This window comes from Propithecus coquereli, unplaced genomic scaffold, assembly GCF_000956105.1.
Source record: "Propithecus coquereli isolate 6110/MARCELLA unplaced genomic scaffold, Pcoq_1.0 Scaffold13, whole genome shotgun sequence".
NCBI lineage: Eukaryota > Metazoa > Chordata > Mammalia > Primates > Indriidae > Propithecus > Propithecus coquereli.
The window spans coordinates 8,565,677-8,582,976 of NW_012137191.1; the positions used below are offsets into that span (position 1 = coordinate 8,565,677).

Here is a 17,300-nt window from a genome sequence, read left to right on the forward strand (position 1 = left end):
AACTGGGGATAGCTCTGTATTCATGATAAACTCAAAAATGAAGATGACTTAACAACTCAGACAGGTTTTGTATTCTAGCACAGAGGTTTGCAAACTTCTATAAAGGGTCAGACGGTAAATATTTTAGTCTCTGTTGCATTGACACAACTCTGCCACTGTAGCTTGAAAGAAGCCATGGACAAGAAGCAAATAAATGGCTGTGACTATGTTCCAATAAAACTTTATGGACACAAATGAGAATTTCATATCATTTTCACAGGACAAAATATTCTTCTTTTCATGTATTTTCAATCACTTTAAAATGTAAACACCATTCTTAGCTTAAGGGTCATGTAAAAATAAGTAGCAGACTGGATTTGGCCCACTGGTTATAATTTACCAACTTCTGTCCTAGCTTAATGTATATCTTTGCAAGCTTCCAATTGACTAGAAATGTGTATGTATGTTGGAGGTGAAGTGAAGGAGGATAGAAAGCAAAAAGTAGTTTTTTCATGTTCAAAAATACACTCATCCTTGCTCAGGAGCTGTGGCTCATGTCTGTAATCCTAGCAATTTGGGAGGCCAAAGGAGGAAGATTGCTCGAGGCTAGGAGTTGGAGACCAGCCTGGGCAACATAGCAAGACCCTGTCTCTACAAAATTTACACAAATTAGCTGGGCATGGTGGTGCACACCAAAACCAAAAACCAAAAATCAGCCTTCCCTAAAAAATGCCCTTCACATTTTTTTTAAAAAATGCAAAATTTTGCTTGCCTGTTGAACAGTTTAAATCCTCCACTAGGGATGTGAAGACTTTTTTATCTTTTTTTACACTCTTGGTTTTTATCAAATAAACAAAATGAAAATAGGAAGTAGCCAGTAGATTAAATCTAAACAAAACAAACAAAACAAAAACTTGTAAAAGACAAAGAATTTTTGAAGTAAGGTCCTAGAGAAGGTCCAAATCCAGTTAAATACCCAAATGGCTAAACTTTAATTACAGGGTTACACAGCTCCAGGGAAAAACTACCTAACACGAGAGTAGTAGAAATGAAACATTGCTCTCATTTCTTTAAGTCACCTTGTAAATAAATGAGTGCATCAGATCTCCATTGCTAAAAATAGTAGTTATAGGACTGGAAGGTTCTTACTATAAGGATAAGTAAAGTGGGGATGGAGTGGAAAAAGGGAAAAAGGCTAGAGATATAGAATTATTTTCTGTAATACAGACTACTGTTCTTTTTTTTTTTTTAACAAGGGATACCCTCAATTACAACTTGTCTGGTAGGTTCTGGGACTGTATGTGGAATCATAGCCAAAAAAAAAAAAAAAAAAAAAAATGCGCGGGGGTGGCAAGTGAGCACCAACAGACAGATTCAAGTGTTTCTATCCAAATGTTTCTATTTCATACTTTGCTTTCTCCAATGCCTCTCCCACTTGTCACTTTCTTCTCTGTCCCCTTTCAGATTCACTTCACACCCTTTTCATATTCATTTTATGTTGATCCTCTTGTCCCTTCTACTTAATTTCCCTGGTTCTTTCTCTTCATCTCACTAAAGCTCTGGAAATCTTCCTTTCTGCTTGCTCTTCCCCTTGTGGCATCTACTAAAACCTTAGAGAAGAGATGTATATTCTGAAACTTCTGCGGGTTTCTAAGTGACGCTGAGCATGCTCAGTAGCTAGAGCAGGTTTTGTTCGCCAGCAGCTGGCCTGATTCGACCTCTCCAAAAATAGACATTTAACTCTCTGAACTCCTGTTTAAGGATGTAATTCGTTTTGCTCTCTCCTTATTTTCAAGGTTCAAAGGGAAGCAGCGAGGATTCCAAGGTCCCACCGCCCTCACAGCCAATGAGGGGCCTGGGAGGGAGGAGCTTGGTGCAGCTCGAGCTTCTGAGGGATTCATCCCCAGTGGATGCCGTGGAGTCTGAGCTCTGCTGCATCTGTCACAGCAAAGCAAAATAAACAAAACAAAACAAAACAGTAGAAGAGAAACGCTGCAGACTATGGAATGTTGTAGGACTTTCCGAAACATTTGCTGGGGATTTCTGTGGAGCATGATCTTTTAAAACGCATTCTTTTTGGAGCCTATTTGTGTAACTGGGAAAATGACACATATGCTAAATGCAGCAGCTGATCGAGTGAAATGGACCCGATCGAGAGCTGCTAAGAGGGCTGCCTGCCTGGTGGCTGCGGCATATGCTCTGAAAACTCTCTATCCCATCATTGGCAAGCGTTTAAAGCAAGCTGGGGACGGAAAGAAAAAAGAAGCAGCTTATCCTGCTGCGGAGAACAGAGAAATACTGCATTGCACCGAGACCATTTGTAAAAAACCATCGCCTGGAGTGAATGCAGATTTTTTCAAACAACTACTAGAACTTCGGAAAATTCTCTTTCCAAAACTTGTGACCACTGAAACAGGGTGGCTCTGCCTGCACTCAGTGGCTCTAATCTCAAGAACCTTTCTGTCTATTTACGTAGCTGGTCTGGATGGAAAAATTGTGAAAAGCATTGTGGAAAAGAAGCCTCGGACTTTCATCATCAAATTAATCAAGTGGCTTATGATAGCTATCCCTGCTACCTTCGTCAACAGTGCAATAAGGTACCTGGAGTGCAAATTGGCTTTGGCCTTCAGAACTCGCCTAGTAGACCATGCCTATGAAACCTACTTTACAAATCAGACTTATTATAAAGTGATCAATATGGATGGGAGGCTGGCAAACCCTGACCAGTCTCTTACTGAGGATATTATGGTGTTTTCCCAATCTGTGGCTCACTTGTATTCCAATCTTACCAAACCTATTTTAGATGTAATCCTGACTTCCTACACCCTCATCCAAACTGCTACATCCAGAGGAGCAAGCCCAATTGGACCCACCCTGTTAGCAGGACTAGTGGTATATGCCACTGCTAAAGTGTTGAAAGCCTGCTCTCCCAGATTTGGAAAATTGGTTGCTGAAGAAGCTCATAGAAAAGGCTATTTGCGGTATGTGCACTCCAGAATTATAGCCAATGTGGAAGAAATTGCCTTTTACAGAGGACATAAGGTAAGATAGAAATTAGGGTGATGAGTGAAATGTGAGACTGTTCAAGCTGCCACTGCAGTGCTAGATACCATCTGTTGTACTGTTCACAGACCCACTTCTTTAGCTTCTTAGATTCCTCTGACATGTAAACCTGTATTAAAATATATGCTTCATTACCCTTTGTAATCACAAGCTGTTAAAGAATTATAGAATTATAGAGTGCAAACTTTTCTAAAGTTTCGTGAGAATAAAATTGTCAGCACTCTAAAAGAGAGTCTACTGAGACTCAGTTTCTCAAATATGCTTAGAATTATCACTAAAGCATTTTCTTAAAATGTAAATTCTAACTTGGCAGGTGGTCCTAGAGCAGTGAAGATAATATATATTTAGAAACTAAGAGTAAACACATTTCTATTGAGATGGAAAATTTAGGATGATATTCTTTGTTGTTGTTATTCCCTTGTTGTTCAAGAGAAAAACAAAACCCATGCTTTCATATGGAAGACAACTTTGGCAGTTTTGCATGTCTGATCGACAGGGAGTGTCTTCAGTTCTAAAGCACCAGAGTGTCTCACAAAATGGTACTTCCACTACTCTTAGTTCACAGTCAGCACCATATTTTGGCACAAATAAAAAGAGACAGTGAAGTCAAATTTTGTCTAACTTTGAAGGAAAAGCTGAGATTAGAGGGGAAATGAGGAGGACAAAGAAGTTCAAGAAAATTATTTTTAAATATTCAAGATTTTCAATGTTACTCAGGTCCGTAAAACAATTAGCCCAATTGTGTATACTCACAGTGCATGAAAATAACTTCAGAATATGAAATACAGCAGAAATTTTGAAGATGATGTATCTGAAATCTTAATACAAATGACTTGGCAAATGAAATAATAAATTATTCTGATGTTGAAGATGGCATTTTAATCATTAAGCAGAATTATTTAATTTTTAAAGCATCAGTAATTATCAAAGTCTTTTTTATATCAGTACCAACCTGAAGAAGAAAATTTACAGCAAATTTAGGACTTCTACTCCTACTTGAAAATTGGTATCATGTGTTGTGTTAATCATATCGATTTGTCATTCTCCTTGAATCATTGAACTCAATGATGTAAATTATACTGTGCCTAGGCTTCTTGCATACAATACAGTAAATTGAGCCAGTTCAAAAGTGGGGTCTACTTATGGGTGTCATATGTCTATTTTCAGATATTTTAGTGTGATCAAAAAGGATAAGGCTCTAACATTGTTTATTCATGTCTTACAGAATATCATTTAATTTTAATATCTTACTATACATATGATTTTTAAATTATAAATTACATGTATTTTATACCTAACATTATATTCAATGGGTAACATAAGTTTTTTTAAATAATGCAAGCATGACCAAAACAAAATAATGACTAATATTGATATTAAGCTGAGTTTATTGATTGTTAAGACTCATAGATAATGCTATACCAAGTAAAACAAAATACTATGTACGTATCTTTAAAGAAAGTCTTCAAGCACATGCAGTATTTATTTTTATAGCTCATTCTTATTGCCTCTTCCCTCTATAGGTAGAAATGAAGCAACTCCAGAAAAGCTACAAAGCTTTAGCAGATCAGATGAACCTCATTTTGTCCAAACGTTTGTGGTACATCATGATAGAGCAGTTCTTGATGAAGTATGTTTGGAGCAGCAGCGGACTAATTATGGTGGCCATACCTATTATCACTGCAACTGGCTTTGCAGATGGTGGTAATGATATTTATGCTTAATCTCAAACATATGTTTAACATTATTTCTCTTGAAGGTGTCATTGCTAGTTTTGTGTGAGTGAAACTGTGTACATAGCCATTATTCTATAGTTATTAATGGTCAGAAACAATGGCAGATTTTGCAATGTCCAGTAATAAGACCAGCAATAAGAAGGAGACAAATGGCTTAAAAGACCTTTCTAGTTCTGAGATATTTCAGAGATCTCTGATGCAGTGTTTCTGGGAGTTGATCTTGAGCAATTTAAATTATACTGCCTAATATATTGATAGGGTGATTTTCTAGTTTTCATTTAACCTCAAAACAAGTTAATACCTTCAGAAAGAGTATAACAAAAGCTTTCCTCATATGTTCTAAATTTTAGTTCTGTACATTTCATACATTTAGTCTATAAATATTCTATAATGTAATTGAATTTGCCCTGATTTGTGATTTGAAAAGTTGGTTCACTACCTTAGACCACCAGGAATATTGTTTCAGGGAGTGCTAAAATGCCATGGAACAAGATCTCCTGTACTTGTGAGTACTACAGATAACTGTCTATGTAGCATGATTTGTTTGTGGTGTAGGGGTGGAGGTTGTCACACTGCAGCTGTCAAATTCTATCCTATCACTGTCTCAACAGTTTTTACCACCATTTCTTATCCTTTGGAATAACTACGAAAGATAAGGGCAAGAAAGACAATGTTAAAATGTTGTATGAAAGTTTGGATGGGAGTTTGGATCTTAGTTGGTTGGAACAGAAGGGAATTAATTGAGGAAGCAGTATTTTCTGCTCTTCTCCCAAAATAAAACATCCCCTTCTCTCTCTCTTTAAAAATCACTTGACCAAAATTGGCTTTGATATTGAAAGAGGTAGACAAAAGCATGGGCTTTGTAGTGAGACAGAGATTTGTTCCACTCTTGGCTCCCGCTCTTCCTACCTGGATCTTCTTAGTCATATTAATTACACTTTCTAACCCTCAGTTTTCTCATCTGTAAAATAAGGCTCAGAAAGGCTACTTCAGAAGGTTGTTGTGAGGCTTTAATAAAATAATGTTTATAAAGTAAAGAACTTGTACTTGATATATGGTGACCATCATTACCTAGAAAACAAAAGGCAACACAAAAAATATTGTAACAGAATTTACAATTTTAAAGTTATTTTGGTATAGAATTAAGGATTAATAGATATTTGTTTGAAATGATCTAATAAAAAAGTAAAAAATTACAATATGATTTAATGTTTCAAAACAGTGCTTTAATGCTTTTACCAATTCTTACAAAAATATTTTGTTTAACTTGAGTCATTCTTAACCTAAAAATGTTCATTTTAGTAAATTTGTATTTTTCAGTCCTTCTTTGTGTTAAGTGCTATACATATATCAATTATACTCCACAGCTGAGCTATCTAATAGATTATATATCTAGACCACTGAGAAAATTAAATTTTACCTGGTTAAATGTCTCAAAATTTACCTTAAAAAGTGTTATTAAAAAATTTATTTTACAAAAGCCATAGTTAGTAATAGTATTTTAGACATAATTCTTTAATAATGAAATAAACTACTTTTTCAAAAGAGTATTAGATTTAAAAAGACTTTAAAAACCTGTAGCTTTAAGATTAGAGTTACTAAAAGAATTGTCAAAATTATCAGATAGTCATTGAAAAGTTATTCATTAAAAGTTTTCGTATATAATGTATGTTAGAGACAATCCCAATGACAAGATTATGGTGTCGTTCTGTTAGCGCTTGAACACACTGGTCTTGTTAGAAAACCCTGGAGTATTCAACATAAAACAGAGAAAATGCAGCTATTAATGGTGACAAATGAACCCCACGGAGACCAGTAAGAAGTAAACAATATATGCAATGAATCTAACAAGCTTTATTAACAAGATTAATAAGATATTTAAAAATAAATCCTACAAATCCTGAAAATATCATATTAAATTAAAGAAACATTAAAATTTTAGATTGAAATTATAATAATAATCACAATGATGCAAGTGAAACAAATATTTCTTAAAGATTTTCTCAAAATAGAACTTTTATACAGAAAAAAGTAAGAATTTCATAGAAGAAAAAAATGAATTCATATGACAGAACATTATTTGAGCATGTGCTTCAAAATCTGTAATATCCAAGGTTACTATATGTTTGTAATGTTTGTATGTATATATATTTACATATTTACTAAATACATTTGAGATACAATGGTTTAACACCTGAAAATACTAAGTTATTTTACTCAAACAAAAGAATTTATTTTATTTTTTACATAATGATATTCTTCTGAGGTTTTAGGTCTTGGAATTGCACACCATATATTCTAATCTTTAATCTTAATTTACATTTATGCCTGTAATTGTTTGTTATGTTAGAGATGAATTAAGTGCATGATGCTATATACTTAAGGCAAAAAGAGGTGGAAAAAAATAGGTGAGAGAGAGGAATAGCAAAGAGAAAGAGAAAGAAGTGGGGTAGAGGAGGAAAAAAAGAAGATAGAATAAAGAAGGAAGTAGAACACTGTTGCAATCTTGGCTCTGCTATTTAATACTTATCCATCCTTGGGAAGGTTACACAAACTTCACGTGCTTCAGCTTTCGTATCTTAACTATAGGGATAACTGTATATATATCTCTCAAAATTTGTATGAAATTACATATATTGTACTTAATGTGATTTGAAACAGTCCTTGGCAAGTAGTAAAAACTTAAGTGGAAGCAATTATTAATATTTATTATTTTCTTACCCTGTGAGCTCCTGAGTCAGATTGTCTGGGAACAAATGCTGGCTCTTTTGTTTACTAGGCTGTGACTTTGAGCAAATCATTTAACCTTTTTTTCCTTCGATTTCCTCATTTCCAAAATGGGAGAAATTATAGCAGGTTTGTTGCTAGAATTAAAGATCACATGTATAAAACTTAGAACATTGCTTGGCGCCTAAATGTTTGATAGATGTTTGCGGACATGATCGTTGTAGGTTAAAGGAGCAAGGGATTTGAAAGTGATTAGGAAGTCAGAGGTGAAAATGCAGATAGGAGGAAGAACTTGCATAATTTTTGTAAGAAGGGAAAAGAAAAATAGTTCTGTAGTAGATTTGCTGTACCATTCACCTACAACTTTGAGCGAAATCTTATAGTAGGGGCAGAATTATTTATATACAACTTCACATTATAAAATTGCATGTAGAATATACCATTTTCATATCAGAAGAGGAGCTAGTCTAGAGCTTCATATCAGAAGAGGTTCTAGTCTAGAACCCCAGCTTTGCCAAAGGTCACACAGGTAGTTAGTGGAAGCCTAAGGATGGACAACATTACGTAACTCCTAAGGCACTGCTTTTTTCTACTGCACCATGCTGTCATGCTGCCTCTGTACTAGCTACCTTGGAACTTACCCTATAAGGTGCTTGACTAAGTTTGAAACCAGGCAATCATGGGGCCAAACGGTTGAAAAAGAAGCATTAAAGTAGTTAATTATGTATAGTTGCTATTATGTTATTTTTAAAGGATAGTACCCCTTTGTTTGTATTAAGAGAAAGACTGAAATTACGTGAAGAAAATAGTTACCTGAGAGCTATAATCTTGATCCTTGAACATTAGTAGGCTACCTTTCTTCTCTTTGTATCAAGAGCAGTTCTGGGTAAGGCCAGAGAAAACTACGTATGGGTCCTTTCTGACATACCTTATCACATACATCTAACAGACAGAGAACATCTGAGCTACTAGCACTGCCAGTAATGTCCACATGTTTGAGATCTGTGAGTGTGAAGTGGCACATCAGAAGTACCAACTAAGAGACACTCCTCTCAGGAGTGAAACTAAAGCTTGCCTGCACCCTAGGACCATGTGTGATGTATTTATTCCTAAAATGTACCTCCAACAGATTATATCCATAGCTCCTGCTATATTATGTCTCATATATATAATAATTCAACAATGCTAAATTACTGAAATATCATTTTATATTGTTGTGGATCTATTTGGATATAATTACACTCCTGTTGACCAACTAACATAGCAGTAATTATCAATACATATCAAAGGCATAATTTTTTTTTTAAGATAAGATTTCGCTCTGTCTCCCACGCTGGAGTGCTATGGCACAATCATCGCTCACTGTAACCTCAAACTCTTGGGGCAAGGGATCTTCCCACTTCAGCCTCCTGAGTAGCTGGGACTATAGGCATGTGCCACCATGCCCAGCTAATTTTTTTGTTTTTTGTAGAGATGGGGGTCTTGCTATGTTGTCCAGGCTGGGATTGAACTCCTGGACTCAAGCAATCCTCCTGCCTTGGCCTCCCAAAGTGCTGGGAGGCGAGCCACAGCACCCAGCCCAAACCCATACTTTTAAAGTTCTAATTAGCTATGCATATTAGTGGCTATAAGTTTGTAAAGTACAACATATATGCCAATGAGGGCACAATCATTAGTGTACTATTCAATGAATTACCACAAAGTGAATACATACATGTAATCACCACCCGGAAGAAATAGAACCTTCTCATACTATACCCCAGAAACTCCATGAACCTACTTAGTTTTATTCCCCACCCCATTTTCCCCTCAGCCATAGCAAACGTAATCATTATATTGACCCTTGACTCTCTCACCATTGATTAGTATTTGCTGGGTTTTGAACATTATATAAATAGTATTATACAATACATACTCTCTTGTGACTGGCTTCATTCACTCAGCATTATGTTTATGAGCCTCATAAACATATAAAAATTAATACAGCAATGAAAATGAATGAATTATAGTTAAAAATAACTAACTAAATAACTATAGTTCATTCATTTTTATTGCTATATAGTATCCCATTATATGACTATACCACTTTATCCATTCTGTTGTTAGTAATCATTTAGGTGGTATATCCAGTTTGGGGAAGTGCTGCTATAAATAATTATGCATATATCTTTTGGTGCATGTGTGCATATCTGTGGGTACTTACCTAGGAATAGAACCGCTAGATTATAGGCTATGCATGGGTTCAGCTTTAGTAGATTTTGAAGAACAGTTTTCCAAAGAAGTTCTTTGAATTAACATTCCCGTCAGCAGCATATAAGAGTTCTAGTTCCCCCACATCTTTTTCGATGTTTAATATTCTCAGTCTTTTTCATTTTAGACATTCTCATGAGTGTATAGTGGTACTTTATTGTGGCCTTAATTTGCATTTCTCTGATGACTAATGATGTTAAACACTTTCACTCCTTTATTGGCCATTGGATAGCCTTTCTTATGAAGTGCCTTTAAGTCTTTTGCTCATTTTTAAATTGACTTATCTATTTTTTCTTATTGATTTGTAAAAGTTCTTACATATTGTGTAATTAATGAGTCTTTCGTCAGATACATAATATACATGCACACCACACACACATAATCTCAAATATCTTTTCCCACTCTGTATCTTCTTGCCTTTTTACTCTCCTGATGGTGTCTAAGAGAAGTTCATAATTTTAATATAGTCCAGTTTATCAATAATTTTCTGTGTGGCCAGTGTCCTGTTTAAGAAATATTTGCCTAACCCAAGTTAACGAAGATATTCTCCTATTTTGTCTTACAGAAATTTCACTGGTTTCACTTAACATTAAGATCTTCAATCCACTTAGAATTCATGTTTGTGTGTGGTATGAGATAGGTTCAGATCATAAGTTTTTGCTAAGACTTGTCAAGATGACAAAGATTAAAAAAAATGAAGAGAAATAAACTGAAATTATAAGTCAAGAAAAGTACAGAGGAATTGTGTTACTTTTTTATTTTTAAAATATTAATATACTGTATTTCTTTAGAGCAGTTTTAGGTTTACAAAAAATTGATCAGAAAGTACATAGATCCTAAATACCCTCTCCCCCCTGTCATTTTCCTTATTATTTATATCTTGTATTAGGGTGGAACATTGGTTACAACTGAGATACTAATATTTATACATTATTAACTAAACTTCATAATTTACATTATGGTTCACTCTTCATGTTGTGAACCATACCCTTCAAGGGTATCATACCCTTCAAGGGTATGATAAATGTATAATAATATAACTTTAGTTTTAAAATTCTTTCTTACCTTTTCAGTGAAATAGCAAGAGATGTGAGCAATTTTCAGTATATACTTATTACTGTTAGAGCAGTAGTGGTAAAACAAATAGGTATAATGTTAAATATTAAATCCTTAAATGAAGAACTTTTAACATAAATAGTTAAAATATTTGGTGAGGATAATAAAATGTGTTGACCTATGCTACAAACTGATTAGTATTTTAGGTCATGGATTTATATGTCTTGACACTAAGGAATCTGGCCTTGTCATAGAGGTCAGGCAGTTGGCTGTTGTGTGTATGACAAAATACTGCTGGCAGTGCTCTCACAGTACCTGCCAAAGAACAACCAGTAGAATAAAAGTCATACGAAATCTGTGGGAAGCTATTTGTTATTTTATTGCTAAAAACACAAAGAAAACCCAATAGGCATTAATCTGCCAAAGCAACATGGAAATTACCATGCCATGTAGAACACCAGTCCATCTGTGAAAGTATTTTTTCTTCTTAACAGAGGCTGTCAATGAAAACTATCATTCAAATTTCTTTTAACCCAAATTCATAAAATCCCATAATTATTTGAGATTGTCAGCCAGATTTTCTGTGAGCCAAAACTATTCTTAGTGTTTTAACTGATATAGCAACTCACTATTTCAGTGCACTTTCTTTTGTGACTATCTAAATTTTATAACACATTTTAATGTCTTTAAGAATATCTACATTCTGTTCCTGGTTTCTTTTTTTTCTTTTTTTTTAATTTCAGATTATTATGGGGGTATTTGATAACATACATGGATTGCTTTTGTACTGCTTGAGTCAAAGGTATAAATGTGCCCATCACTCAGATAGTGTACATTGGGCGATTCTGGTACGTATGATTTCACCTATCCCCATTTACTCTCTTCCACCTGCATGATTTCTGTTAAGTTTTACTTCCATCTGTGGACATGAGTGCTGATCAGTTAGGTCCAATTTAATAGAGAGTACACGTGCTGTTTGTTTTTTCATTCTTGAGATACTTCGCTTAGGAGAATGGTCTCCAGTTCCATTCAGATGTTGCAAGGGTGTTAATTCATTTTTTATGGCTGAGTAGCATTCCATGGTATACATATGCCACATTTTATTAATCCATTCATGAATTGATGGGCACTGGGTTGATTTCACATCCTTGTGATTGTGAATTGTGCTGCAATAAACATTCTAGTGCAAGAGTCTTTTTGAAAAAATGACTTTTTCCTTTGGGTAAATACCCAGTAGTGGGATTGCTAATCAAATGGTAGTTCTACTTTTAGTTCTTTGAGGAATCTCCGTACTATTTTCCATAGAGGTGACACTAGTTTGCAGTTCTACCAACAGTGTATAAGTGTTCTTTTCTCTCTGTATCCATGCCAGAATCTATTGTTTGGGGACTTTTTGATAGAAGCCATTCTCACTCGGGTTAGATGATATCTCATTGTGGTTTTAATTTGCATTTCTCTGATAATTAGTGACATTGAGCATTTTTTCATACATTTATTGGCCGTTCAACTGTCTTCTTTTGAAAAGCTTCTGTTCATGTCTTTCGAACACTTTAATGGGGTTGTTTGGTTTTTTTCTTGGCTGATTTGTTGAGTTCTTTGTGGATGCTGGTTATTAGCTCTTTATTGGATGTATAGCATGTGAATATTTTCTCCCATTCTGTAGGTTGTCTATTTGCACTGTTGATTGTTTTCTTGGTGGGGCAGAAGCTTTTTAATTTGATCAGGTCCCATTTATTTATTTTTGTTGTTGTTGTTTTGATTGCCCGTGGGGTCTTCTTCATAAATTCTTTACCTAGGCCAATATCTAGAAGAGTTTTTCCAACATTTTCTTCTAGATTGCTTATGGTTTCATATTTCACAGCCAAATTTTATTAGACCTACAAAGAAGAATTAGTACTCATTCTGAAGAAATTATTTCATAACATCGAGAAAGAAGGAATCCACCCCAACTCATTCTATGAAGCCAGCATCACCTTGATACCAACGCCAGGAAAGGACACAACAAAAAATAGGGATATAGACCAATATCCCTTATGAATATAGATACAAAAATCCTCAATAAAATTCTATCAAACTGAATTGAGCAGTACATCAAAAAAATAATCCACCACGACCAAGTGGGCTTCACCCTAGGAATGCAAGGATGGTTGAACACATGTAAATCCATAAATGGGATTCAGCACATAAACAGAAGCAAAAACAAAGCTAATAAGATCATCTCAATAGATACAGAAAAAGCATTCAACAAAATTCAGCACCCTTTTATATAAACTCTTAACAAAATAGGCATAGATGGAACATATCTCAAAGTTATAAAAGGCATATATGACAAATGCACAGACAACATCATACTGAATGGAGAAAAGTTGAAAGCATTTCCACACTCAGAACTGGAACAAGACAAGGATGCCCACTGTTACCACTTCTATTCAACATAGTGCTGGAAGTCCTAGCCAGAACAATCAGGCAAGAGAAGGAAATTAAGGTATCCAAATGGGAAAGAGGAGGTCAAACTATTGTTCTTTGCTAATGATATTATCTTTTATCTGGAAAACCCCAAAGATTCCACCAAGAGACTCCTGAAATTGATAAATAAATTCAGAAAAGTCTCAGGTTACAAAATCAGTGTACACAGATCAATAGCATTCCTATATGCCAAAAACAGTCAAGCTGAGAACCAAATCAAAGACTCAACAACTTTCATAATAGCAACAAAGAAAATAAAATACCTAGGAATATATTTAACAAAGGAGGTGAAAGACCTCTTCAGGGAGAATTACAAAACACTGAGGAAGGAAATAGCAGTAGACATAAACAGATGGAAAACCATACCATGCTCATGCATCAGTAGAATCAACATTGTTCAAATGTCCATACTACCCAAAGCGATTTACAGATTCAGTGCAATCCCCATCAAAATACCAATATCATTTTTCACATATCTAGAAAAAATACTTCTAAGTTTCATTTGAACCAGAAAAGAGCCCAAATAGCCAAAGCAACCTTAAGCAAAAGGAACAAATCTGGAGACTTTTTACCAGACTTTAAACTATACTACAAGGCTATAGTAACCAAAACAGCATGGTACTGGCACAAAAATAGAGATGTAGACCAATGGAACAGAACAGAGAACCCAGATATAAAACCATCCACATATTGCCATCTGATCTTTGACAAAGTAGACAGCAATATACATTGGGGAAAAGAATCCCTATTCAATAAATGGTGCTGGAAAATTGGATAGCCACATGTAGAAGATTGAAACAGAATCTATGTCTCTCACCAGTCACAAAAATTAATTCAAGATGGATAACAGACTTAAATCTAAGACATGTTCTCAGTCTATTTATCTAAACATATCTTTCACTCCTCACTTATACCAGTGTTCATTAGTCTTTTTTTTCCTTCTTCTTCAAGGAAACTGACTTCAAAGAAACTAACTGTAGTTCTCTAGAGCAAGGATTAGAACACAGGGCTCAGAGGGACCTTACTCAGCTATGGTAAAAAATCTCCATGAACTCTTGGTGATTCTGATACTCAGCAAAAGAAGTACCTAACATCAACCCATATTGTAACTTGACCAGTTTGTCATTCAATTAACATTACTTGAAATGTCTTTTCTCTGTGTCATTGCTTACTCTGTACTTGGGACCTATTAAAATTATATGCAGTCTTCAAGACCTACCTCAAGTCTACTCCTCCATGAAGTATTTTCTGTCTCTTGTAGGAAGAAATACTTTTTGCTACCTCTAAACAGGTTATATTAACTCTCGTCATAGGCTGTCCTGCATACTTGTTTGGGAACTTGCTTTCTCTCTCCTATCAAGCTGTAAGCTCCCTCAGGAAAGAGCCTGAAAATCACAAATATCCCTGTATGTCCCACAGTATCTTGACTAATTTCTTGCACATCTAGGTGTCTAGGTATTCAGTAAATATCTGCTGGGTGAATTTCAGCTTATATTGTGCATGGATCCCTTTCAAAATAACTAAGCTGTCCATGAGCAAGTAAAGATTTTAAATCTCTGGTAATTATAGCCAGGTGTAAATTATATATTTTCACTGTTATGGGGGAAAAACCTTTGAGATAAATTGAAGAGAAATATATCAAAATGGGCCTATGGTTATCTATATTATTGATAATTTCTTCATTAATTTACATCTAATTTGGGATTTTGAATATAATCTATATAAGGACCAAGTACAGAATCAAATTGATGGAAAGAATAAAGCAACAACTTGAAGAAGATAATTGTGAAGAATAAGACTAAAATTGAGTAGGTATTCAATAATAGCAATAATTAGAGAAAATAATGACTGCTGACATTTAAAGCACTTACTGTGTGCCATGTATTGGACTAATGCTTCATTTGATTTTCAATTTTAACACTTATAACCATAAGAGATAGGGTTGTTTGAGATAATATAGTACTATCACGTTCCTCATCTTACACATGAGAAAATAGTTGTAGAGAGGATAAGTGTCTTGCCCTACTCACCTTACTACTTGCCCATAAGTAGTAAAACCTGGATTCAAATCTGTCTGACTCCTAACTCTTAACCATAATTCTGCATTGACAGAATTTTAGAATGTTCATCCATCCATTTGTCCATCCACTCATTCATCCATTCAATACACATTGAGGAGTACTATATGCTAGACACTATGCTGAATACTAGAAATAAAGAATAAAGCACACAGTATTGACCCTCAAGGAAATTACAGTCCACTGAAAGGTCAGATAAGGATTTTCAGGAAAGCTTATACTACAGAGTTAACTCTTAAAGAAGGAGAAAGAGGCCAAAAAGGAAGGGAAGTATATTAAAGTCAGAAGAAATTACGTATGCAAATACCAGAGGATTAACAGCATATGGCATGTGTAGGGTGCAGCTGTATTGTGGTAGGGCGAAGGATGGTTGAGAAAGGTAGACAGAGGCTAGATTATGAGGATCAGCTAATTTGCATTTCTATTAAAGAAACCACACCATAAATATTTGCTTATATTCAGGGTAGTAGTATTTATTGCCCAAATTGGGAGTATTTTATTGCTCCCTTCTAAGGGCCGGTAGTTGGATATGGAAAGGGTTGAAAGAATGGTAAATGAAAATGGTCTTAGTTCCTATGGATTTAGCTGTCTTAACTCTCCTTTTAGAAAAATAACAAAACAAAGGAAGCTTTAAACAAAATCTGGTACAAATACTGTATTTTTAATAATTCACCACATTTCTAGAAAATTGCTGTACTACTGAAAAATTAATATGTGGTTGTTTTAGCCACAATTTAGTTGTATAAAATAAAACATTTCATTACTTGAAAAAACTCAGAAGTTTTGTAATTTGCTTTTAGAGCAAGAGGATGGCCAAAAACAAGCTATGGTTAGTGAACGGACAGAAGCCTTTACCACTGCTCGAAATTTATTAGCCTCAGGAGCTGATGCTATGGAAAGGATTATGTCTTCATACAAAGAGGTATTTGAATTTTTCTTTCTCTTTTTTTTTTAGAGACAAGGTCTCACTCTGTCACCCAAGGTGGAACTTCTGGGCTCAAGTGATCCTCCCACCTCAGCATTCTGAGTAGCTAGGACTACAGGCATGCAACACCACACCCAGCTGTTTTTTTTTTTTTCTGTAAAGATGATGTTTCGCTGTATTGCCCAAGCTGGTGTTGCATTTCTTATTGCCAATTCAATTAAAATAAAATTTATGACAATTGAGTAAAATGTAAATTACCAGGTACACTTAGTATTTTAAAAACATATCTTTTCTCTCCCCAAAATTGCTGAGTATAATCGAGATTAAGGGCAGCAATTCCCAAGTGTAATGCTACTAATATCCTTTAATTTTTACACTATCTGTTGTTCCCCCTCTTTTTCTGTGTATAGTATGACATATTTGTTTTTAAATTTTAAAGAAACCCTCAGGTGTGCACTCTAGAGTCAGAGTGCCTAAATTTATGTTCTTGCTCCAGTGTTTGCAAATTATGTGACCTTGGTCAAGTTTCTTAACCTGTCTCTGTCTCTGTTTCCTCATCTATAAAATGGGGATGATGGTAACACTGACTTTGCAGGGTTGTTAGAAGTTAATACATGTAGGATATTAAAAACAGTACATATTAAACTCTCAATAAATGTTAGCTAAAAATGTTACTTATACATCTTGTAAACTTTTACCCATCCTTCATTGAATTCTCACAACAACATATAAAACCTTCCTGCCATTCCACGTCTTCCCACCTTCCCTGCAGAGTTTAGGTCTTCCTTTTGTGTTCATTGCTGTGTACATCTAGTGCTTCACCACATTATGATTGTCTATCTCCTGCACCAGACCCTGAGCTCCTTGAAAGCAGAACCTGTCTTACTCATCTTTACATTCCTAATATTCATTTTAATTCTTGCAATATTATGCATGGTTAATAAATATTTGTTGAAAGAATAGTATTGGCCAGGCGTGTTGGCTGACGCCTATAATCCTAGCACTCTGGGAGGCCGAGGC

At 34.9% G+C, this 17,300-nt stretch overlaps 1 protein-coding gene across 1 annotated transcript in view; it reads left to right on the forward strand.

Moving 5' to 3' along the window:
* The first annotated feature begins 1,651 nt into the window (after positions 1-1,651).
* Positions 1,652-17,300, forward strand: part of ABCD2 (ATP-binding cassette, sub-family D (ALD), member 2) — a 58,374-nt gene continuing 42,725 nt past the window's right edge. The window contains exons 1-3 of the mRNA XM_012638433.1: positions 1,652-3,021; positions 4,566-4,746; positions 16,162-16,277. Of these exons, the coding sequence (XP_012493887.1) occupies positions 2,083-3,021; positions 4,566-4,746; positions 16,162-16,277 (1,236 nt within the window). The 5' untranslated portion in view covers positions 1,652-2,082. The remainder of the gene's footprint in view (positions 3,022-4,565; positions 4,747-16,161; positions 16,278-17,300) is intronic.